General features: G+C 42.8%; 1 protein-coding gene across 1 annotated transcript; it reads right to left on the bottom strand.

The window, feature by feature from the left end:
- Positions 1-276: 276 nt before the first annotated feature.
- On the bottom strand, positions 277-24200 carry sv2ca (synaptic vesicle glycoprotein 2Ca). Its single transcript, XM_040196124.2, has 13 exons — positions 24003-24200; positions 17819-18616; positions 10864-11044; positions 10026-10177; positions 6507-6640; positions 6105-6194; positions 5566-5676; positions 5378-5466; positions 4850-5014; positions 4631-4764; positions 3993-4199; positions 3645-3804; positions 277-3493 (listed from the first exon to the last, which is right to left on the bottom strand). Exons 2-13 carry the CDS (start codon positions 18414-18416, stop codon positions 3310-3312), a joined length of 2205 nt encoding a protein of 734 aa, XP_040052058.1. The 5' UTR covers positions 18417-18616; positions 24003-24200; the 3' UTR covers positions 277-3309.
- Positions 24201-25357: the final 1157 nt, after the last annotated feature.

Raw genomic sequence — 25357 nt, 5'->3', positions numbered from 1 at the left:
TCATTGCACAGCTGTTTGATATTATCATTTTACATACATACTTTCTTATTCTGATTAGCAAAAGTTGATCTTGTATGTTTATATTATATGTGTGGTATCCTAAATATACGACAGTACTCATGACCAGATAAAAAATAAGCTACATGAAATAGTTACAAATGCCAAATGGACAAGCTCTTGTCTGTGCAGCAGATAAGTGCAGTCATGTATGAATATGGAGATTTGATTTTATTCTGAGGTTCGAGATAAAATTTGTTAAATAAAAGAAAAGCATAATTTGGTAGAGAACATAGCTTTTAATGTATATATGTTCAAAAGCAGCACAGTATCCAATCCTTTCCAGTTTCTAACATTATTCACAGGGCATCATTTGGCAAATAACTCTTCACATATTTTCACACTTATGGACCTTTTGAACATACAGCTCAGTCGTCTATGACTGGCAGGCCCTTCACAATAATATACACAACTCTATTCTCCACATACATTTGATTATCTCCATTAAATGGATCAACATAACTTACAAGAGTGATACATTCACATTTTTCTTCCACAAAAATCTCAATATTGCCATTATTTTCTGCCAGATGAATTTACAGTAAGAACACAAAGTTGACCATAAAATAACAGAAGTTGTCTTACATACATGCAAGTTTGTGCACACACGCGCGCACACACACACACACACACACACACACACACACACACACACACACACACACACACACACACACAGAGTAGCAGGTGAGTAGGGGCTTGAAGCCAGGGACACACACAGATGTACAATAAGGACACAGTAGATGGATTTATTGCCTGGACAGAGCAGGAGACACACGAGTCGATAATGGAGCTTATAACCAGACGTCCACCGATATCAGCTTTGATATTTACATTATTTACACTCATACAGACGCAGGCCCACGCAAACATCCAGTACTGTCTCTTATACACACATATGCACACACACACACACACACACACACACACACACACACACACACACACACTAATACAGTACATACAAGCAATACCTCCAGACATAACTGCCAATGAAATTTCTCTCCAATATGACAGAACAGAAAGATCTGCCTTTGATGTTTTAACTTATTGAGAAGCATGTCAACCCTTCTAGTATCCTCGCAGACGCAGCGTTGGATTGACACTGGGCAAAGTCATCACTTTTTATATCAGTGCATTTAGAATCTGTATTATTTTTTTTGTATTTATTGTTAATACATACAGTCAAAACATACCTGCTGTGCAACGGCTGCACAATTCACAAAGTTTTTCCAGCTGATTTGACTAAATTTGAGAACATGTTAGATTAACTGCATGGATGCACATATACAGTACCATTTTGGAAGCATTTTTTTGTTGTTTTGACAAGTAGCCTTGAAAGAGCCAACTATACACAAAGGTAAACTACGTCCACGCTGCGATCACAGATAACACAAATACAGAGAAAAGCAAGAGGACCAGCTGGAAGTACAAAGAAAAAGCACAATCCATGAGCACAAAGTAACACGACTCAGAGCGACGGAAGTGTTCCATTAGATAATGTCTAAATCAATTGTATTAGTTACAAATTTTCAAAATAGCAAAGTGATGTTAGGATTTTTATTGATAAGCAGAATGTCGATAACTAGTACTAGAACCAGGTAGGTCATGTTTTCAAGTGTGAGATTTTAGACAATAAATAAACTGCTGTTACAATAAACGGCAAAGCTCAAATTTATCGTCCAGTTTTCTATTTGTTTTACAAATAGACAATTAACACAATTTGAGTTGATTTTTTCAATGATGACTCTGCAGTCTGAGCTGAGTCTGAAAAAGCCAAAACATTGGCTTAGAAGTTCTTTTCACAATATCACTGATAAGCCCTCAAGAAGCGATGCTTGCTATTCATAATTTGTTATTACTTTGAAGTTATGCTCTGTAACTTACACTATTTGATCCATCTTCGTTATGACTTTATTACGTGAGCAAAATAATTAGGGATGTTTGACAAAAAAAACGAATTTCCCATCTTGTGAAGATTCCGGCCACATCGTCTCACATCTATACTCTACTCACAAAAAGGGCATCAATATTTCATCTATTTATCTCCTCTTCAGTTTCTGTCTGCGTTTTATGACCTTTGGACATCACATGACTATGGACAGACTGCTCCAGTTACGGAGAGGCACATTTAAACAAAGGCCATTCAGTATTTTAAAAGGAAATAGCGCGACATGCCACTGTTAAAGCTACTGCCACAAGGAAGATGCAACTCAAAACCAAATTAGAAGGAGAGCTCATCAGAGAGCCTCTGCACAACAATACAACACACGGATGGAGACTTGGAGTAATAACATTCGGATAAAATGAATAAGTCATCATTCCAACTCCCACAAATCACAAAAACAATAAGCAGAAAATATTTATCCACCTCAAATTCAACATACCATAGAATTACTGGTAAAAGAAAATACAATTTATTTAAAATGGCCTTTAGATTCTTGGTCTGGTAATGCAAAGGGCTTGGCTTCATACGTGAATTATCTATGTTGAAAAGGTTGAAAACGTCTGAGCAAATGTCATGTCGAGGACAATTCAGCATTGTGTCCTGTTGGGTGCCAGAGTACGGGGGGGAAAGTGTAGGTAGATGTGAGTACAAATCTATTTCTGGACAGGTATTTGCACATTAAGGATATCTGTTGAGTTTTTTCTTTATGTCTTGATTTTCAAGTTGCCTTCCTGCCTGACGTCTACAACATGTCCTGTGTACCTGTCTTGTGGGAAAGCCAGCTGTCATACAGCTGTGTCGTATGTCCGCTCTGTCTGATCACGTATTCCCTACGTTGTCACACAGAAGGTTGGCTGTGCTCATTACAGCTTGTTTTCCAATCTTTTCCCCCCATCTGGCTCGTCGTAATAGGACTATATCAATATTAAAAGCCTTGAGCTCGAACTAAGCAGGGGACCCACTCATAACCTATGGAAACCAGTCATCAGATCAAAACTCCACTAAAGTTTCCGTACCAAAACATGTGCAAACTCTCCACACAGTACATTCACACAAAAAGGCTCAGCATATCATTGAATAACGAGGTATCTAATTATTTGGATGTGTACTGTATGTTCAAATTATAACACGCTGTGAGAAGGGTGAGTAGCTATCCAGCTTTACATAAGGTACACTAGCGAAATGTGAGTTAGATATCTGTGAACCAAGCCGTTTGGACTCCACGCTCACACATTGGGAATCCTCTCAGCTTCAACCCAGGTTTGATAAAGGTTTCGTCCCAATTCGTGAAGGGCAGGCTGGTGTTACATGAGGACGTTGGCCTTGGTGTCAGGCAACCGCAGTGCAACCAGTCCTCCCCCGACGAGCACAGACGAGGCCATGAGGATGGGGATGGCCTTTGTGATGCCGACAAGAGAGCCGAAAATCAGGTTTCCCAAGACCGCAGCCAGTTTACACAGAGCGTTGCAGAACCCAAAGCCAGTTCCTCTGGGGAGAGAAGAATCAGGGTAAGGAGGAGGTAAAAGATGAGGGGACATGAATGTATTAGAGTTGACCGAATTTCTTTCCACTATAATCCCTTATAAATCCAGACATCTATGTAAGCCTGTATGCACTCATCCATCGATTGCCTTCTCACCTCCTGGCTGTCGGGAATGACTCAGTCGTGATCACATCGAGGGAATTCCAGGCAGAGATGCTCAGACCGTTGTAAAGGCACAACATAAAAATCATCATGGACTCGCTGGTGCCAAACCACAAAAAGAAACAGCTGATGCCCGAGAGGACCATGGAGCCGCCTGAAGAGAAGGAGCGGGAGTCAACGCAATCGACATTCCTTTGAGTAATGGTCAAACGAATCAATAGGGACTAATCGAAAGTACCTCTCATACTCAGTGATGGATACCCGCGTTATGAATCGTCCTACAGTCGACGTGAAACCCAATTACTACTAAGTGCACACGCCAACATGAACCTCCATTCTTACCTAACATGGACAGACGCCCAATTTTGTCCATGAGAAGGGCGGAAACAATGTTGCCGGGCAGAACGGCCAGGGTCCCCAGGAAGTTGATGAAGTATACCCAGTAGGCACTGTAGTCGTCATCAAACGTCATCTGGCATCCTTTCTTGTTGTGGGTGAACGTGCTGTTGACCACCTCTGTGCCATCTACCAACTTGGATTCATCGATGTCTGCCCAAAGAATGAAACGAGAGAGGAAATCACAACGCAGTTTATTCTTGTCTTTCAACAAATGGGATTTTGTCTGTGCTTCTATGCTGCATTCCGGTCTGTTCCCAACATCTTCTTGCCTGTGATTATTTTCTTTTGTAGGGTTTCCTAATTTTTTTATGACATAGTGTTTTGCGTTGTTTGCTGTATGTTTTTTATTAATTTTTGTATATCTGCAATTAAAAAATGAAAGAATGATGAGCAGAAAGGTCTGTGGTGTAAAAACAAAATACATCTTTTAAATACCCTCAGTAAAAACTATTAGTAGAAATCAAAATATTATTTTTCAATCTGACAAGCTGATTATATCTGATCAATCTGTGAATAATAGATGACAAAATGTATCACTCTAGCCATTTAGTCATGTAAAAGTAAGAATCATAGTATCTCACCTGTGTTAAAGAAGAAAGCATCAATAAAAGTACAGTTACGGAAGAAGGAGCCCACCGACTTGACGTCCTCAAAGTAGCAGTTGCGAAAGGTGGAGTCGATGAAGGTTACGGACCTCAGCTTCATACTGATGAATCTGAAGAAGCACAGTTACATTCTGCTTTAAATGCTCCTCGTCGTAAAACAGTCCATGCATCCACCAGCAAGTGGACGTGTCCTACCGGTCGTTGATGAAGAGGCCATTCTTGTGTATCTGGTTCTCCAGGGTGAAGTTGAAGGTGAAGTCTTCAATGCGTTCGTTGCTGTGTACCTTCACTTTGGATGCATAGTCATCCGCCTGAAGGTGTTTGATGACATCAGGAAACCAGACTGACAGGCCGTAATACCTAAAAGCAGATGGATTCTGATTTATTAGGATCCCACATCGTAACCTGACATAGACAGATGCCCTTTTTAATGTACAGTCGGACTCAGTTCATCAGGAAACACAACTTGTGGTTTCTGTTTTGTTTTTTTAAATCTCCGGCTGATTCTACTCCCGTCTCTTCTCCCCCTGAGACACCTACGGACCAGTATTGATCCCCTGTGATTGATTTTGAGGACATACAACTTCTGCACTGCGGAGAAATCCAGATGCCAGACATGTAATTTGTCTAGGAGACTGACTGCCTCGTGCCGTCGTCTGACAAGAAACATCCAGCGCCGTTTGTGCGTCACTGTGACACAAATGACACCAGGAGGAAGCTCACCCGAATGACAGTGTGAACCACACTATGGCAAGTCGCATCATATTTTCTCGCATGGGGTAGTTGAAGCACTTCCTGACATTCAGATAGATCTAAAGAGAGACAACAGACTCGTTACACTCAAAAGACAAATTCAGGGTTATGGCAATGTTGTTTGTCGGCAGCAAATCAAACTGAAAGACACGATTTACCCCACAAATTTCTATCTTTATCCGAAAGAAAAACTTGGAAACTCGGTTGGCAGACTCTGAATCCATTTCCACCAGTTCATCCAGCTGTTTAGGAATTTTGATCCTGTTTACCTGAGAAAGTGATGAAGAAATATGATGAAAATCTATGATGAAAGTGTATTCAACATTCACTGCTTGACCTCACTGATGTCGTAAACATTGTCAACATTGCGATGTTGTATCAAGGTTTTTCACGTGTTTCAACAGGTTCTTTATCGTCGGCACATGATCACCGTGATAAAAAAAAACCCTCTGTAAACGAATGTACTACGGGTGTACGATCAACCCGAGAAACGTGTTGACTAAGAGGCTTTCCCACAAGTGCTCCTTGCCAAGCAAATAAGCCTGAACGACACAAAACAGCTTTCAGAACCTTCATAATTCAGATATGATCCTGCACCGCGAGAGCATTAAAACCTGTCCCAGCGGCGGCAGAACGTAAGCCTCTTTGCTTCCTTAAGCACCAGGAGAGACGGCACCCAGCAGAAACAAACACTCACGGTGAAGACTTTCTCCGGCTGCCCACGCGCTCTCATGTTGGTGTCGTGGATCTGTTTGAGGATCATCCATGCTTCATCGTGCTTCCCCACCTGACAGTAGGGAGAGCAGGAGAGAGTGAGGAGATATAATTCACACGTGCAGCGCTGGTCTCACTGACTCTTTGACACCGTAAATAAATATATATTCCGTAGAGCTCGTCAGTCCTACTCCGAGTGTTTCAGATGACTCATTCTGTTCTGGCTAAACAGCTTTTGGGAAATGCCTAAGTTCTCTCAATTTCCCCCCTTTTCTATTCTGCACTACCAAAGCTGACAAGGAAACACTGCACGATGAGGCAGCAATCTTGAAGCCTGCTGATTAATGTTAGTTTCTAAACCAATATTGAAGGAAATTAGCATTACCTCAAGGTAGAACCTGGGACTTTCAGGCATGAAGGTTAATGCCACCACGGCGCACACACAAGGCAGCGCACAGACCACCACAAACACCCTCCAGCTGTGGAACTGGTACGCTGACCCCATACTGAAGCTCCAACCTGTAAACAGTGGCATTAAACACCAACCACAATGAGACGGATGACATGGAAAAATCAATATCCATTCACTATAAACAGTAGGTTGCATAAGTCTTCCGATTGAATGTTTTTTTCATTAATTGGGATTATCCAGGTTTAGCATAGATTCTCTACTGATAATTGTTTCGTGTTAATCTGAAAGCTCACAAAGACAAACTTTATTCAAGCTCACAAATGCTGCCAATTGTTTTTTTTACTGCACATTATACGGCACTACTTTCTACCTGTTTGTCTAATTTATTATTCAATGTTAACAATCAGACTTTAAGGCCTATGCCATTTATAAGATTTGCTTCATCTTTTAGAGGGTATTTCATCTTTTACCAATATAGATGAGCGCTGATATAAGTCCAAGTGATCCTAAAAATAATAGTTTTTCTGCTTGCAAAATTACTGTTAACCTTCTTATCCCTTTCTTGTCATCCTGATATTGTGTTTTGTGTACTGTAGTACGTCCTTATGGGGCCACTTGATCTGAAAAGCTGATCGTATATGTGAATTGTGTGAAACTGGCAACACAAAGGGGCTGTAAATAAAAGACGGCCCTATGAGAGCCGCCGGAGCCGAGCGGCGCGTCGGCTCACAGATGAATGGCTCTGCAGAGGAGTGCACACAGACGGGTTAATTGAATGTGTAGAAAAAGAATCGAGTGTTTTCTGCTAAGTTAAATCTTGTTTCACCTGATCACAGCCCGCAAGCATTCTCCCAGACTCATTAATCATTGTAACGTGAACACACACACACACACACACACACACACACGTACACGTATACACACACACACACACACACACACACACACAGACTTTAACACTCCTTCAAAAGCGGGAGATGAACACATTTACACGCAACAATGAATCACGTGAATTACCATATGCAGATGAGTTATACGGCTAACATGGTGTCATAATGCTAAACTCCCACCCACACATAAGTAAACAGGAGAAATTGTGCAAAATGCAAAAATAATCTGCATGATTTTGCAAACCGTTCAGGGCAAAGGCAGATCGGAATATGAAATACAGAAAAAATTTAGAGCATAACAATGCAGATATTGGATTTTTAAATTTACTGTAGTATAATAGTATATTTACTGAAGTATAATACCAGGATACCAAATCTGAATCTTTAATCTCATTGACTTCATTTTTTCTTTCATTTTTGGGTGGAAGCACAGCAAGGGGTTGATGTGTCAGTCGTGACCTCCCACGTTTCTCTAGAGATCGTGCTTCATGGAGATGCCGCTCCAAAGGGAACAGTACCATTATCCATCAACAGGCGTAGGAGGGGAGTCTGGGGGTTGGGAGGTTGACGCTAATGGTAATGCCAGAAAAAAAAATCTACTTGGAATTAATCTCACAGGATATTAAAATCCAGCTTTCAAAGCAACGCATATACACTACTAAAAACCTCAATTTTCAAAGGAGGGTGGGTGTGTATAAGTGGTACAAATTCATGCTAGATGAGGCCAGAGAGATGAAACATTTCAGTAAAAGGAAGTGAAATCGTTGCAATAAAAAAAGTAAAAGAAATAGAACACTCCAAAAGGAAATACGCAAAGACGTCCACTCTCTTGGTGTCTTTGGTTGGGCAGGAATAATGGCCTTTGTAGACAACGTATCGCCTGCGTGTACTCCTGCTTTTATTTTTTCCATCTGTGTGTGTGTGTGTGTGTGTGTGTGTGTGTGTGTGTGTGTGTGTGTGTGTGTGTGTGTGTGTGTGTGTGTGTGTGTGTGTGTGTGTGTGTGTGTGTGTGTGGAGTGACTCAGAGTGAGAGAGGAGTAAAGAAAAAAAGAGACAGAAAGAGACGGAGTAACAGAGAAAGAAAGGGAAGGAGTTGTTCAGCAGTGATTGCCTTTTCTACAAAAATGTAGCGAGGCTTCCTGCCCCTCAGGGTTACTGTTTCACCGTGCCATTGGAAATCTCATTACAGGGATTATGTACATAATTGACTAAGTCTATGGGTGACTGACTCAGCAGTTCTACTTTACTCCCAGATCTAGATACAGTAGATAGATAACTATGTAGATATAGATATAGACAGATATATAGATAACAAATAGAGTAACAAAAAAGAAAAAGACAAAGAGATATGAGGGTTATTTACTTTGCAGACTTTAGCAGGCTAAAGAGATTACCCTCTTTCTTTGTAGGACGTAAACTCCTCACACTCCCCCCTTTTGGCCAACATACCGTGAGGCCATTGGCTGCAGCCACTGCAGCACTTAAGGAACACATAAAATCCACTGAGCGTTGGAGTATGTATGCAAGACACGTAGTTCCCTCTGAGAGAAAGAGAGGCGGATTGGTAGTGAGTGCCAGAGAGAATAAGAGCAAAGTAAGACCACTACCTTCAATACAACGTCAGCAGATCGGACGGCAGAGGATGCTTCTTAAGACTTGTTGGGGTTTCAGAAGGTTGTCCTAAACTGGTTCTGTACAGCCACAGAGCTTTGGGCATGTAAGTCTTCATCATTGTATCTTCATCAGTAACGTAATAGCAATTTATGAAAACCGGGACGAGCTTCATCGAATGTGTCTGCGTTAACCCAGTTGACCTCTTGCAATGTCAGCCGTTACCGTCTATGGTTTCCCCTTCAAGAAGACCTGTGTGTGCCTGCAGCCCAGTAAAACATCATCCATGCAATTTACAGCCAACCACACACACTCACACTCACACACACACACACTGTCCCTCCCTCAATGACGTCACAGGTTGGCTACAGCATGGTCTGGCCATAAATCACCTCTAGCTGTAGCTTTGTCCTATCAGAGCAAGGAGAAAAACCTAATTATGTTTGATCAAGAAGAACACTTTGTGGAGACACAGAACAGGGAGAAGGGAGAGGTAATAACGGGAAGGACAGAGTTAGACAGAGAGATGGGCAGAGTACAAAGCAGGAGGACCGGGGAGCCTGTGAAAGGTTTCACAGCGCTAGTGAAAAGAATACGAGTGGAAGAAGAGGAGGGAAGGGAGGCTTGTTCCCCTCATTTTGTTTCTGTGAGTGCATCTGATACCTAATGTGGTAATTTCATAAATCTCAGCTTTCTGTCCCCCAAAGGCTCACCCTCACCCTATCAGCCTGCTCTATGGTGTCCATGCATACTTAAATCTGTTAACCTCTGCCTCTCGCAGCCTGCAGCCACTCAGGGCCATCAGGGGATTGATCCCTGTGTAAAAACCAGAACCTTCCCTTTGTACATTTAGTTTAGCTTGAAGTCACATTGCAAAGCAGCCAAAATGAATCCTGTCAAAGCCTTCAATGAGTATAACTGTTATACAATCTGCCTTTTCGCTTCTGTACATTTGAGTACATTATCATATATTGTCTAACTGTGAACTCACCGTAGTGTGGTATGATGGCCCAGGCCATGGCAGATGCATAGATCTCTCCAATCATCCAGAACATACACAACCAGCTGAGGTGTTCTCCTCTTTTCTCCCTAGACAACACCTCTGAAAAGAAGGAGAACACAATGGGCACAGCACCTCCTATCCTGCAAGAAGCAAAGACAATGGGAAAGTTAGTGGGAAGAAATGTGAAATCAGGACAGAAACCTAACTTACTAACCACATTATTTTCACATATATTACATCGTAGTTGCAGCATCATTGGCCTGTTTTTATTCCTTCAGTCCAAGAAGAGCAAATTAAACATTTTTAATTATTTAAACTGCAGGTTCATTCCCAATCCATCACAGAAGACGAAGCAAGAAAAAAACAAATCCTTCAAACTCAATACTCAGTGGCAGTTCCTTATAATTCAGAAGCACAGGTCGCATCGGCATCTTGGACAGCATTCTCAATTACCAATTACTCTGCATGTCTTAGGGGAGAGTGGTACAGAGGCAATTACGGAATTAGCTTTTAAAGAAAGAGTAACACTGTCAAAGAAGCGGATGTAATGAATCCCTGTCCGCACCGTGTTATGCAGTAAGAAACTGACAGAAAGTCGGTATTGCAGGTTTCCTTTAATAATTAGGAAAGACATAGACAAACTGAAACATACCTCAAATAGCTTTTTGCCTTACAGAGATGGATTGTTTACCCTCACTGATTTAACCTGATGCACACCTTGACTTATAATAATAATAATTTGTTTAGAAAGTGTGACCATTCTGTGGTCTTGAGCAGCCAAAATGACTCCTCCATTAGTTTTGACAAATAACTCTAGCAGACTTACCCAAAGCCTGCTACGAGGCGGCAGAGGAGGAAGACGCCGTACCCCTGGACAAAAGATGACAGGAAGGCGAAGAAGCCATTTGTAGACATGCAGATGAGGAGGCACTGTCTGCGGCCCACTTTGTCAGACATGCCCCCCCAAAAAAACGCTCCGACCATCATCCCCAAGTAAACGACACTGCCTGGAAACAGAGAGGGAGACGAGAGTCAGATCTGTTATCACCAAAATATACAATACATTACATTATCATATATTATATTACAATACATTACTACACCTTGCATGTGAAACATTACGTTTGCACCTCAATGGAAGTTCTGTTGAATGATTGACCGATGGGATGTTAAGATGATCACGCTGTTATTTTAATAAGCTAAGAAATAAACTGGAAAATTGATTCACCGACGACTAACAAAGAACCAATTGGAAACCGTCAGACCCGGTAACTCACTCTAACGTTAGCAAGTAAATACAGTGTGTAAAAGACTGAAACCAGACTCTGATCAATGGGGAGACAAATGTGAACAGTAATGCGGGGGGACTAGAAAGAGGCCCTCTGCTCTCTTTTAATCTGTCTCATCACAAACAGGATCGATGCTCCAACAAAATGCATTGATCTCCCTCGCTGATCACCATGGTTCGGCTCTGGAGGGCGGAGCCTATTGGGCCTGTTTGGTCCACGTGGTATGTGGCAGTGTGTGGATAGCAGCCTTCATGCTGCTCCAACTGGATTTGTCTCACCACTCAATACGTTTTTTTAGGTTAGACCTAAGAATTTTTAACATCAGATAATATTACAGTAGTGTTTGGCCTTCCTCCACATTCAGACATACCGAGACATGAGCACCTGACTCATAGAGAGGATATATATATTTCAGAATTTCAGAACCAAAGAAGAAAATGTGAAAGCCTCAGGGACTCTTTGTTCAACCCATTACACTAATCTTAATGCATTTCTTCTCGTTAATGTCTGCAATCAGGTCTCTTCTGCTCCGCTGGGAGCAGATATCTGTTTGACTCTCTCGCTTCGGGGGTCAAGCCATGTCTATCTGTCCCATTTGGCAGGCATCTAGATACCCGCCTGAAGGCACCATGGATTCAATTCTAAATTTAACTGTCTTCAGTCTACGCACAGTTCACTTTTGCCTCATTAAGGAGAGGCTGGATAGGGAAACACCTGCTGGCCGGCCAATTTTACTGTCATGCATCCAAACCCCCAGAGGCCTTCTCATTTAGCTCTCCACTTTCCATTCAGACCATAAAGGGTTTTGTTCTTTAAGAGATACTAGCACCAAAAGACACACAAAGATAAATAACCTCTGATTTTTGCTGATTATGCTCTGTCTTTTGCCCCAAGAGGGATTTCTTTCTAATTTGAGTATGAGTCACGCTTTAACTTTAACAGCGTGTTCTCATAGTGATAGAGTCACATTATCTGTAAGAAAAACACCAATCAGTAACTACACCACAGTAAAATTGTAGGTAATTAAAAACCCTTTCAACAGAATGGATACATGAGACATTCTTTACAAACCTATTTTATCAAACTGCTAATTAGAGTTAGCAATTCTGTTTTGCTGCAAGTAAACAGAGTGTAATCAGTCTTTTCAATATAATCAACATTTTTACACATCAACCAAAATCCCTCAAAGGTTGAAAGTAACCGAAGAATTATAAACGTGACGAACTCGAGCTTACATTTAAACTAGTGTGCTGTTCAAGATTGGTTTTGATTAAGGAAATTAAGGGTCTGCTAATAATGCAATATACAATATACAAAAAGAGAGAGGGGGAGAGAGAGAGAGAGAGAGAGAGAGAGAGAGAGAGAGAGAGAGAGGGACAAGGGGTATTTCTCCTGGTCTATATTTACTCTCGGATGGTGAACATAAACCAATTGTGTTCAGCAATCTGCCTCAATCTGCCAGTATAACACACATCACGCAGGAAATGTCTCAACATTAAGATCGTGAAACTGATGCATGGACCATGCTACTGAACACAGTGACATCGATACCATCGCTCCACAAAGTTCCAACACACCTTTAGGAAAACCGCTTCTCTGAGTAGAGTCTAGTCATTGATTTAGTTGGAGTCCCTCAATAGATCAAAGTGCAGAGGTAAGAAATGTAAAAGCTTCACAGGAAGAATGATAATTTTCTAAAAAACTGATAAGACACAGAAGCAAAACCCCTTGAATGGATACCGACTGGTGAAGACGTTTCATCCGTAGGAACGTGAAATGCAGCTGAATGCTGGGCCTGATGACCCATATGCTCTGAGCACCATCAGAAAATGACAGTGTGTCAGGAGACCTCCAGGAAGAAGCAAAGGGTTTCGCCCCATGACACTCCGAAGACATGTCAAAACACATCTCCGGGAATGGTTAATATTCAGCAAAATCCCAGGCCCCCGACTAAACACGAGACAAATTCCAAGGAGTAAGACATACGCGGAGTAAAATACTGCCACCAACAATGTCAACTCTTTAGGGTCGTTGTGTAACAAGGCGAAGCAGAAGAGCAACATAGATGTAAAGAGGAAGCACAAAATCAAGCAGATATTTGATTAGCAACAGAGAGAGCAAAAGAAAGTAACTAAGAACGTTCAGTAGTTGCTGAAGATGTAGGGTGAGAGATTGAGAGGGAGGGGAGGAGGTAGGGGGAGGCCCTGGTGCAGCGCTTTCTGTCCTTTCACATCCAGAGGAACCCCTGAGAGCCGCGGGAGCGCTGAGCTGCATCACGACCTCTTCCCTGATTTCATGCTTTGATGCTCTTTGCTCGTAGCGCCACAAACTGCTTCAGCATTGCTGAAAACACCCGCCCTGTTTTATTCCAAGTGATGATACCGTCACAGCGTGCCTGGTGTGCCTCAGCGACGCAGCGGAACCCTTCCCAGCAGGACATTCTCCTTCACCTTACCGCTGTTTCCGTCTTTCTGTCAATCCCTTCATTACTACTTAGATTTTATTTGATTTCCTTCGCTTGTTCCTCAGCTCTTCTCTCTCTTTTTTTTTTGCTTCTCTTTTCGAGCTTTTCTCCATTTCTCTTTCTCTCAGCTTGTGTCCACTCCCATTGCTTTCCAATTTCTTGGACTGCTTCTCACTTCTCCTTCCTCATTTCCCCACCTAGTCTCCCCGCTCTGCTCCTGTTCCCCTCTCTTATCCTCTGTGCTTCCCTCTCATTTATTTGCCTTAGTTTTGCTCCACGGTCATCAGCGTCTTTACACTGAGCAGCGTGTAATCACATTTGTACTACATCGTGACAGTTTGATCGGATTCATGCCTCCGGCTTCTGCCACCTCTGCAGAAAAAGAGATAGAAGCTTTTTGTCATATTTAAGTCATATCCGTGTGGGCAGGATTTCAATGAAATCTATATTAAAGCAACCTGTCGTTGGGCTCACGGTGCAGGGTTTAAAATGACTAACTCAGCATCAGTAATGATACAACCATCATTACATTAAAGACTGTGGATAATTCCCATGAAATACAGAATGCTATGAACCTCTGATAAGAGCGAGCAGACTTGCTTTACTTGTGGCTGAAAATTGCTGGTTGCAGCAGTTTTTTTTCCACACACACACACACACACAAACACACACACACACACACAGACGCACGCACACATTCTATGGATCTGCACTACTCAAGTAGTATAAACTCTGCAGTGACGTTGCAATCTTACTGCAGTTTAGCCACGCTCAGCTGCCCCTGATCCAAGCAGCCCCACGCACAGCCTGTCAGCTGGTTCAAACACACAGCGAGGGAGAGGGGTGAGACAAAGAGGGACATGCACTTTGGAGATGGAGCTCAATAGGAGACGGGGAGAGGAGCTGGGACAAAGGGACGAAGCCGGGGAGAGATTAAAAAAAGGTACAGGAGATTGGAGGAGAGAGAGGGTGGTACGGGTGAAAAGAAGACCAAGTGGAGCGGAAACAAGAAAGGAGGGGGAAAGTATCGATGGCAGAGAGAGAGAGACGGATGGCTGAAGGAAAACAAGGAGAGCTGAGTTAGGAGTCGCAGAGAGAAATGAGAGGGATTTTTCCGCAGAGAACAGACGGCCAAGAGGACAAATAAGTAATGATAGGGGGGGGACGCCTTCCCATTGTCTGTTGTGGCTGAGATGATAGCTGAGCTTCTCCCCTGCATTGTTATCGTACTGAATACTGCTAAACTCCCACCCCTCTGCTCCCATCCACCCACACCGCTCACCCTATCACTCCTCTCCAACGTGGCAATTTATCTGCTTCACAGCTGTTCCTCCTTCACTCCTCCCCCCTTTTTATCTCACATATTGCATCTCATGGGGCTTGTTTTCCTTCCTGCTTCCCTGACACTTAGTCCATTCTTATAAAATGATCTAACAGTTTCATACCTCCCCCCCAGTCTGTGCAGCTCCCCTCTTTCTGTGTCTGTTATTTGGTTAGTTGCACAATACAAAATGAACGGCATCCAACACGGCATCTGTGGACCAGACCAAACACCAAATAGCTATTTTCTTAAATTGAACAATCCCTAAATATATAATTTAGCTTAGATACACATATTTTGAGTGGATGACAATTAGTTGTTCCCTGTTATTGCTGTAAAATGGGCAAGTCAAATGTCAGCCATCATTGACCAAACAGCCAGCCAAGTGCTTCCTTGAAAATGTAAAAAATATGAACCCCAAAAACTTTACACATGTTCACATGCATTAATGTAACCTGCTTACTGTGTAAATACTGTATGGCAGGTCAGTAGTGAGGTTGCTCCTCGCCACCCTTGACCTTAGTTTAAAAGCATTACTCACTTTAGCTGTATTAGTGGTACAATGTGAGTGGGCAGAGCTTTACAGTTGTGAAAGAAAGAAGAATTTGTTTATCTGCATATTGTGACCACAAAAGTCAATTCAGTTAGATAAATATTTGTGTTTGTGTTCACTATACTGTTAACATTGCATGGTATTATATTGAAAACATGCAATCTTTCATGCTTTCATGCTCTCTCCTTTCATACAGCACACAATAATAAGAAACTTTTTATTATGTAATCTATCCTCGTAAATACGTTTTCTCTAATCCCAACATAGTGTTATTTGTATACTGTAAATGTCAGGGTTAACCCTAACTAATGACTCGAGTACATGCAACACTAAGATGTATCGCAGGTTAAAACAAATGGTTGGTTGTTGTGCAGCAACAATCAAGCATTAGGAGTTCCTCTAGCAGCCGCAACGAGGAATTGTTCCCTGATTGGATTTCAGTATGCTAAATCTGACAATTAAGGACATTTGAACATGCTAAAACTTTTACTTGGTCTGTTTAATGGTGGGTAGTCAAGTCCCTGACTGACCCTACTATGTAAGTAAGAATATAGTTGTCCTGCTTTGCTAAAAGCAAAACTATCATGTGAAATACACAAATAACTTGACCATCCCAATCAAATACACCCACAGACCTAAATGGCTGTTGTTTATTTCAGCACTTCAAGCCAATGCAATATTGCTAAAAAACCTGTAAAACAGCAACTCAGTTGATTTTGGAAAACTCCAAATGGATACAAACAAGGTCAAAGTAATCATGTAGTCTACACCCACAAACACACACACACACCAACCACGTTCACCTCAATTGGGAGGAGCCTGGGGGGGAATCGGTAGGAAGAAGGAGAGTGGAATGGGTGGAGGATGGAAGAAGAAAAGGGAGGCACATAGAGAATGGAGGGAGGGAGAGGGAGACAGGGGGTGGAGGTTGGAGTCACGAAGGAGGAAAAGCAGAGCGTAGAGCAAGAATGCCCGCAGGACTTTGCTTGGTTTACATGGGTACGGGGAAAGAGACAGGAAAGGGAAAAATATGAAGAGGCAACATCTTGAGAGAGGACTTTGCAGCGACAATCCCACATGGAGCAACACACTTTTGTGTTTGGATAAAAAAAAACTAAAATTAAAAAATATGGTGAAAAGCTTTTATGCATGCCTGGCTGTTTCTCATTTCAGATGTTTACCAACTATTACTTCCACTCTTGATTCAATTTTGCATCATTTGTTGTGGAGCAGTTGATATATGGTCACGTCTCACTGAGACGGTTAGTATCTAAAGGCTGTGTGCCCGAATTAATGTCCTCACCACTCTGACACAGTGAGTCCGCCCCAGCTCTCTGGTGATGGATTATTCACCTGCAGCCATAGGGGCCCACAGGGAATACCAGCCACCTTCTTAATCCTGATGCAGAAACCCAAACACTACGGATAATGTGTGACAAGTGCAGTGGGGAAAAAACAAAAATGATCTTATTTTCAGAGACAAATCATATTGCACAGAAGGTAGCGTGACCCTTTCCTTTAGTCAAACTGTACTAGTAGCCTATAAGTTAAATCTATTGCTGCCTTAATATTTCACCACCAGTCTGCAGCACAGACGTTATGTTAAAAAAAAGTATATAACTATGATAACATAAATAAATAAATAAGACGTCATCAGGGTTACTTTCTCGTTCACAGATATGGGAGACAGTGAAGCTCTCTTTAATTATTTCAGTTCATGCTTCAAGCATACACATTTCTTTTCCATACCAGTGTTTTAGGAATGAGTCCTATAACCCAATGACTAGACGGACCGCATGCCCATAAAGCCTCGTCGTATAAGCGCTCATGCAATCGTGTTTGCAAAACTTTAGCTGTTACTTTTGACTATTGCATTCAATTGCATTCACAAGTCAAAATTCTGAAAGACTACCTTGCCAAACAAAATGTGAAAGTATTGTAAACTTGGCAGAGTGTATATTACCAAAGAATTGGGTAATAATCCCTTTGGCTTTCTGTCATGGGAACAAATGCAATGCTAAATTCCAGAGTTGGCCTACAAATGCCCTCCTTTAAACCTGCAGCTCTATCTACATATTACAAGCATGACGTGTTTGGGCACTTTATTGCCCAAAAATGAAATGTACAGAAGAATAAGACAATCCAATCCCTTACCGAGCCATCCCGAGCTGGAGTTGGGCACACACATGTCCGTCTCTGCGCTGGGCAGCACAAAGCCCACCACAAACACCTCCACCCCGTCGGACATGAGGGCCAGCCCGAGCACCAGGAACAGCTGCCACTGGAATCTGCCATGACCACACTCCTGGATGATCAGCTCGTACTGTTGGGCCAGCTCCTCTTCGTCGGCCTGTCTCTCCTGCTCCAGTCCCTTACGGTCCCTGTTTGCATCTGACGTTGGTTGCCCCAGCGCCACCTGGCCCTCCCTCTGCTTCCTGTCTCCTGCCGATGGGATCCCCTGGTACTCTCCCTCATAGATCTCGTCCTCGTCGTCGTGGCCTTCTGTCGCATCGCTGGAGCCCTCCTCGTTCTCGTGGTAGCCATCGCCGTCCGGCCTCGGGGGGTTCCGGTAGAAATCCTCGTCTTCGTCCTCCTCGTCCTGGAATCGGTTGTAGTTGTGGTGGGATGAGTACTCGTCTGTGGCGCGGTCCACCACCTTGCTGACTTTCTTTGTCGCATGCCGCTTGGCCTCCTTGACTATGTCCTTGGCCCCCTTAGCCAGGGAAGTCCTGTTATTGTAAGTGTCCTCCATTGTGGGTCCACCGGTCGGTTTTCAAGGATACTTACTGAGAGAAGAAAGAGGCAAAAGGGGCAAGTGGGGCGCCGAACACTGATGGGAATTGCAGGAGTGGTGAGATCAGTGTGTCTCAAGATGCAGCAGGGAAGAAAACTCTTGTGTCTGGAGTCACCACAGGAGATAAACCACAATGACGGTGGCAATCATCGGACAGGCTGAGAGAGACGGGGGAGGGTGTGGGAGACAGACAGATAGAGTCAAATGAGAGAGAACAGGAAGGAAGAAAAGGGGAGATATTCATCAGATGCTACTTGTAACTCATCTCTCCCCCCTGCCACATTCATAACTATCCCAGACTACCAGGTGACACCCCATTAGACAGCAAGTACCCTCTTTAATTATTCTCTCTCAGGTTTTGTAAGTGATGTCAGAGAAAAGGCTCTTACTGCATAGCTCTCTGATTTTATTTGAAATGAATATAACATTTTCACGTGATTATTGGACTTGCTGAATCATGATCAGTTTTGTGGAGCAGCGGCTAATAAACGAGGCCCTGCGCGAAAATCAATTTGCCCCCAATAAAGACCTGGTTTATTATAATGGGAGTGACGATCCAACCGGAACAGCACTGTCATATTTAATCCAGGCAGAGACAGGAGGGAAGGAGAAATGGTCCTTGAGTGGATATGTAGATACACACAAACTCTGACACGGGCTCATAAAGAAACCCCCACATATACAACAGCGTCCTCCAAGGCCTCTGAGTCACACATACTTGTAAGAAGCCCACGTAAATAAATACAGAGAGACTCCTTTACACACTTGAACATGCCAGGCCCACATGTGAGTGTGCGTTCACAGCATGGATGGGGAAGCCCTTCTCTATCTTGGCAGGTCGGTGCTGATGGGAGGGAGACATTAACATAGCAGTGCAAATGACATGCTTTCATGTGAAACTTAAATCCACCGTTCATCATCACGTTGCCTCCCGAGGCTCACTTTGGCATGGTTATTCTTTAGTTTGTCATAATACAGAGTCACAACCAATATCAAAACACAATAAAACAATTGAGGAATTTAGTCAGTTAAATGAGAAAAATCCTATTTTAACTGCATCAAACATTTCAAGACAAGATAAAGTGAATACTAAGAGTAGGGTGGAGATGGTCAGAGCTGTCCAGTGTGTGTGTGTGTGTGTGTGTGTCTGGTCAGAGCTGTCCAGTGGGTGAGTGTGTGTGTCTGGTCAGAGCTGTCCAGTGTGTGTGTGTGTGTGTGTGTGTGTGTGTGTGTGTGTGTGTGTGTGTGTGTGTGTGTGTGTGTGTGTGTGTGTGTGTCTGGTCAGAGCCGTCCAGTGTGTGTGTGTGCGTGTGTGTGTCTGGTCAGAGCCGTCCAGTGTGTGTGCGTGTGTGTGTCTGGTCAGAGCCGTCCAGTGTGTGTGTGTGTGTGTGTGTGTGTGTGTGTGTCTGGTCAGAGCTGTCCAGTGTGTGCGGTTCCCGTGTGTCTAGGAGCTGCTCACCACAGCCTCTAACGAACACTGAAGCCTTGTCAGGAAGACACAAATCACGGGGCCAGCTCCAGCTCTCATAATGCGATTTTACCGGGCAAAATGACACTGCTGATTCAAGGTGACTCTCCTAATCCCTTTTGGCTCATTGGATGACTCCTGTGGTTATGAGCACACCCCTTCCCACATGGACTGATCATATTTTGATACCTCCATTTACACCGGTGGCGCCGAAGACGTCCTAAAGGCGGCTTATTCAAAATCTTTGTTTGCTTTTTCCAAATGGAATTGCTCACTGGATCATTGCTGAAGTGCACATTGCAAGGAGTTAACTTGCCATTAGTTGTATGGTTAGTTGGACTTGTAATAATATGTACTGCATTGGATTGCTATCCATAAATCTATGATAAATATTGAAGGATTTCTCAAAACAATTCTTCATGAGGGCGGAACATTGTAGCTTTTTATTATGCAAGGCACTTATCCAGCTACTGCATTTTTTTATGAATTCAATAATAACACCCTGTAAGTAGCGTAGGAGTTCATTTGGTGTCACTAAACTGATTTGACCGCTATTTACCGTTCCAGGATCAGGTCATGTTAGCCATCACACATAATTTTTTACTTAAAATGAGTAATGCACATATCCACAGATGTAAAGGAGGGAACATCCTGCCTTTCAGGGAATCATTAGAATGTGTGGTGAGGTCTGTTTTCTGTGGTGATGAAGCTCAGAAGATATCTGAGACAACCAGCCTCACTGACAAGAGCAATGGCAGCATTCACAATCAAACTGGGTAACTTCTTCCAAGGAAACCAATCTATTATTCAATTACATCACTGGTCATTTAGCTGACGCTTTTATCCAAAGCGACTTACATTTGCATTTTTAACCTGCGGCTTTAGGCCACTAATTAGGGGTTGGGTGTCTTGCTCAAGGACACTTCGGCATGGGACATGGAGCAGCCAGGACTCAAACCCCCAACCTTGCGGTTCCCAGTGCACCCTCTCTACTCTACGCGCCACGGTCGACCCCCAATCAATTCAATGATGTCGGCAAGCCACTCCTTTCCTGCACACTCAAATATTTCTACTGATAACAAACCGACATTGTGACCAGTATATGTTTAACATAAGAAAGCTGCATCCATTGCCTTGCAGGACAGTTGATGTAGTGCGTTGCCATGACCCATGTGAAGATGGCTGAAAATAGGCCTTGCTCTGGCAAAACTCCTGCCTTTATGATGGATAGTGCCGCTGTTTTCCTTCAACCTCTTTGGAATACTAAAAAAACACAGGATCAAGTATCACTTGGTCCCTAATGCATGAATGAACATAGAGACAAATGAGGAGATTAGACGGATGTTTTGACCTCGCATTCCACTCAGGAGAATTGATTTAAATGTGTTCTGTTAATATCCAGAGTTTGTTTGACCAGCTCAGCCCATTTCAACGCATAGTCATAATGCTATTAATGACTAGTTTAAAGAAAAAAACATGGATAATGACAGTGGTGACACCCTCAACCTGACAATGTTTAAATTAATTAAATTAATTTTAGCCTAAGGAGTTCCTACAAGCTGCACACTTTGTCAATATGATGCATTTCTTTGTGGTTGAACACATTGGTATGGACAAGCAGGTTGTCAGAATAGGAAGAAAGCGATCAATGCAGGTCCTAGAATTTCAGGTTGCTTGACCCATAAATGCTAGAGGAGACACATACTATATATTTTTTACGAGAGGTTGAAGGGAAATCAATAATGTCTTTTTGGCTGAGTGCAGTGCTGTAGCCCATAAGTTGATCCTTACAAAATAAAAAAAAAGGACAGATGCAAAAATTTGAGTAGCCGAGGGCCCCTCTCTCTCTCTCTCTCTCTCTCTCTCTCTCTCCTTATATTCTTTTATTTATTTATTTTGTACAATAAAAAATATTTATATGGTTGAGTCTCTTTTGAGTTTCTTTTTTGCTTCCCAAAGCAGCAAAATTCTGGGACGGGACTGTGCAAGGGAAGTCATTTCAAACGACTTGTGCACTTTACATTGAAACAGTCCCTTGCCTCTCAAATACTTTTCATTTCAGTCAGGTGCAACTTGGCAGGGTCCTGCCTTTCAATGACATGCACAAGCACAGTGGCTTGACGGCCGGTTTGTTTTATTAGCATCAGGAAGAGAAGGTCCAATCTCTTAAGTGGGCAGAGCCGCATGTAATCCCATCAAAATGGGAACCCGTGACCTCATCTGGAAGGCAGAAGCACAACCAGCCCGGGACGTTTTCCGTTAGGAGATTTCATCAAGCAGTGATGCCATTACTGACTGAGTGGAGGGGCAGGGGGAAGGTGGGGGGGTAGGAGAAGTATAGAATAAATGGGGGGCAGGGCAAAAGAACGTCAGAAGAGTGGACATGAGTTGCTTCTGCAAATGGAGAATGTAATTAAATGATTTTCAAATAATTTTCAAAGCACATAAACCGTTCACCTCTCTTCAACAGTCCTAGCTCCTCCGCTCGTTATAAAAACCTCCACATAAAGCTACACGTCATCCAGATTCATATAACAGCTACAGCAAGCTGGCGTCTGCCACACCTTGACGGGTTTGTATTGTTAATATTGACTCAAACTCAAAGCACATCTTAGCCAAGAAAGGAAATTCCCTGTTGGTACTAATGTTGTCAATGTTCTAACTGCAATAGAAATGATAAAGGACACAATGTGCATACTGGATACTGTTGAAATCGTAAAATGGTTCAACTCTACTGACAGAAAATAAGACATTTTCCAGAGAAAAATAAATCATGTCCCACCCCACATTGAAGATGTACAGAGAGGCTTGTGTCTGTTTGATCTTTTGAGTAAACATTTGGTATCCCTGCCTTCCCAGAACTCATTGCTGGCGTAACATGCAGGGGCTACAGATACTAAACCCAATGTGCCGGCACCACAGTGTGGTGCATCATCAGGTCATTCCCTGCCTGCGCACGTCACCAAAATGTACAGGCTTTTTCTGCAGCTCCTATCTTGGACATCGTCACTGGAGCAGCGCAGTTTGTACTTTACAGTGCCACGAGAGTATAAATATAAAATATCGTGTGCTGCATAAACTTAGGATAGGATACCTAATAAAAATTCCAGATAAGTGGATGCTTGAGATGAAGACGTTATTGAATGCAGATGAGAGGCATTCTTCATTACAGTGGCATGAAAAAAATTCAATGAGAAGTGAAAAAAAAGGAATGAATTCTGCATCCAGCCTTCACTTTCTTCATTGAGTCGCATTCAGTGTAAACGCAGCAGGACTACAGCAGTCTTCCGATTGCAAACAAAGCACTTCTCCCCAGATTTCCAGTTCAATGACTTTGTGCCTGTCAATCGCTCACAGCCTCTTGAGGTGCAATTCACGGATGAGTCAGTGGCCTGCTTCGGCATCCTCTCCTCTTTTTGGCGGCAGTGTAGAGTGCTTTAACTGCCCCAGGCAGGTGGCTGGATTGCGCTACATGCACAGAGCGGAGACAATAACCCGAAACTCTGCAAAGGATTTCACTGTACATCCTTGTTGAGAAAAAGTAAACTATTCGCTTCAGTCAGTGATCGTTATTATTAAAATGACCACTTAAAGGGTACAGCTCAAGTAAGCAAATTCATTGACAGACCATATGCATGCAGCATGTACCTTAAATCCCTGCTTTAAACCCATCTATTTATGTAAAATGACAGTAACATTACTGTCACCTTTAATATCAATTCCACAATATAGAACAAGAAACTGCAACTGAAACATGCTATGACACAAGGCAGTTACTGTGCCTTCTTTCACTTAATGGAAGCAATTTCTCTACTTCTGCAGGAGGAATATAGACTGAGTTCAGTGCACCCTCAGAAAAAACAAAAAGCCTGGAAACCATCCCAATATATGAATCACAAACTTATGAATAATGCATGAGGTACAGTTTCCCTGCGATGGTTGGCGATATCATTTGAAATAAATGAACAACTTGTCTTTTAAGTCCTAAAACAGTGTATTTAAGATATTTTTTTCTTACTCAAAGTTCTAACACAATCAGCATGTTTCGGGTGTAAAGTATTAATTAGGTTACTTACCATCCTTTATGGCGAGAAGAGTGAACTGGGCTTAGAGTTACCCATCACATCGGACTCCAACATTTGGCAGAAATGTTTTTACTGCAGAATTGGTTTAGAGGTAATTGCCAACGCACGAGCAGTAATTTTTCCTTTTTTCGATGCAGCCCTCCGTCGCTGCAGTACTCCAGGAAACAAGAGAGAGAGAGAGAGAGAGAGAGAGAGAGAGAGAGAGAGAGAGAGAGAGAGGGACGGTGGTGGGAGGGAGGGAGGCAGAGGGAGGGATAAAAAGAGGGATGGCTAATCAATGCATGTGTGTCAATGAGTGACGCGGGTAATTCCATCTGATGGAACAATCTCGTTAGGAGACCGATGGACGTGAAACGCTGCGGCGCATTAATGCAAAACAGACACCAAATGTCCAAATTTAAGAGGAGTCGGTGTTTGCGCGCGCTCACCACGAGCGGATGACCAGTGGGAACCTGAATGTGGACGCCTGTCAGTGCGGGAGACTGCATGAAGCACATGGTGAAAATAATCCAGGTCTTGTGCTTGGGGAGGAGAAGTTGACCGCGTAGGTAGTAACAAGTGCCGCTTACTCCGAAAGTTTTTCACAGCTTCTCATGCGAGTTTGTTTATTAATTCTGTGAACACAGTGATCACATTTATTAGCTTCATTTTTTGCAATTCGGTGTTTTCAGTCATCACCTTTGAATTTCATCCATAATTTTGTTTTGAAAGTGCCATGTGGGACCTCACGTGGATGCAGCCTGCCTCTGTCCGTGGTGCTGACCGGGACATGAGCCACTCGGGCTTCCGGTTTGGGGTTGCTTATGCCAGAAGAATAACCTTCCGGAGGCTTCAGCTAACACGCCTGGTGTCCCATTAGAAACTAAATAGCTGTTAAATCATAACGTTCGTGACTGTTTTACATTAGCCTATATTCTAATATGTGCAACCATCCCTCTAGATGTGCTTGCCTCCAGGTTCAGATGCACAAATACTGAAAAGGAGAGGGATGTAAGGCTCAAATTAAGAAAAGCGATTATAAATGAGAAATATTGACCTGGATTTTTGTATACATTTTTGTAAAAGGAGACAATGTTGCCTAGCTTGTTTTTCATAGACAATAATGTGAAATGCCATGATATTTGCCGTGCAGTAGATTTAGGCACTGCTCACCTTGCATGTTGTTCACATCTGGCTAGATGGTCTCTGCTTGGACCCCTAGTTCTAATTTAATTCACACATCACTGAGTTTGATTTGGACATGCCTGCATGTGCAGTAAAGTCCTCGAATCTTGATGCTGCTGCAGCAAAGCATTCACTCCAAAAATAAAGACCACAGGGATGATAATATTGAGGAATACCACACA

Source organism: Gasterosteus aculeatus, chromosome 13, assembly GCF_964276395.1.
Source record: "Gasterosteus aculeatus chromosome 13, fGasAcu3.hap1.1, whole genome shotgun sequence".
Lineage (NCBI taxonomy): Eukaryota > Metazoa > Chordata > Actinopteri > Perciformes > Gasterosteidae > Gasterosteus > Gasterosteus aculeatus.
This window is presented reverse-complemented; position numbering and strand designations above follow the sequence as displayed.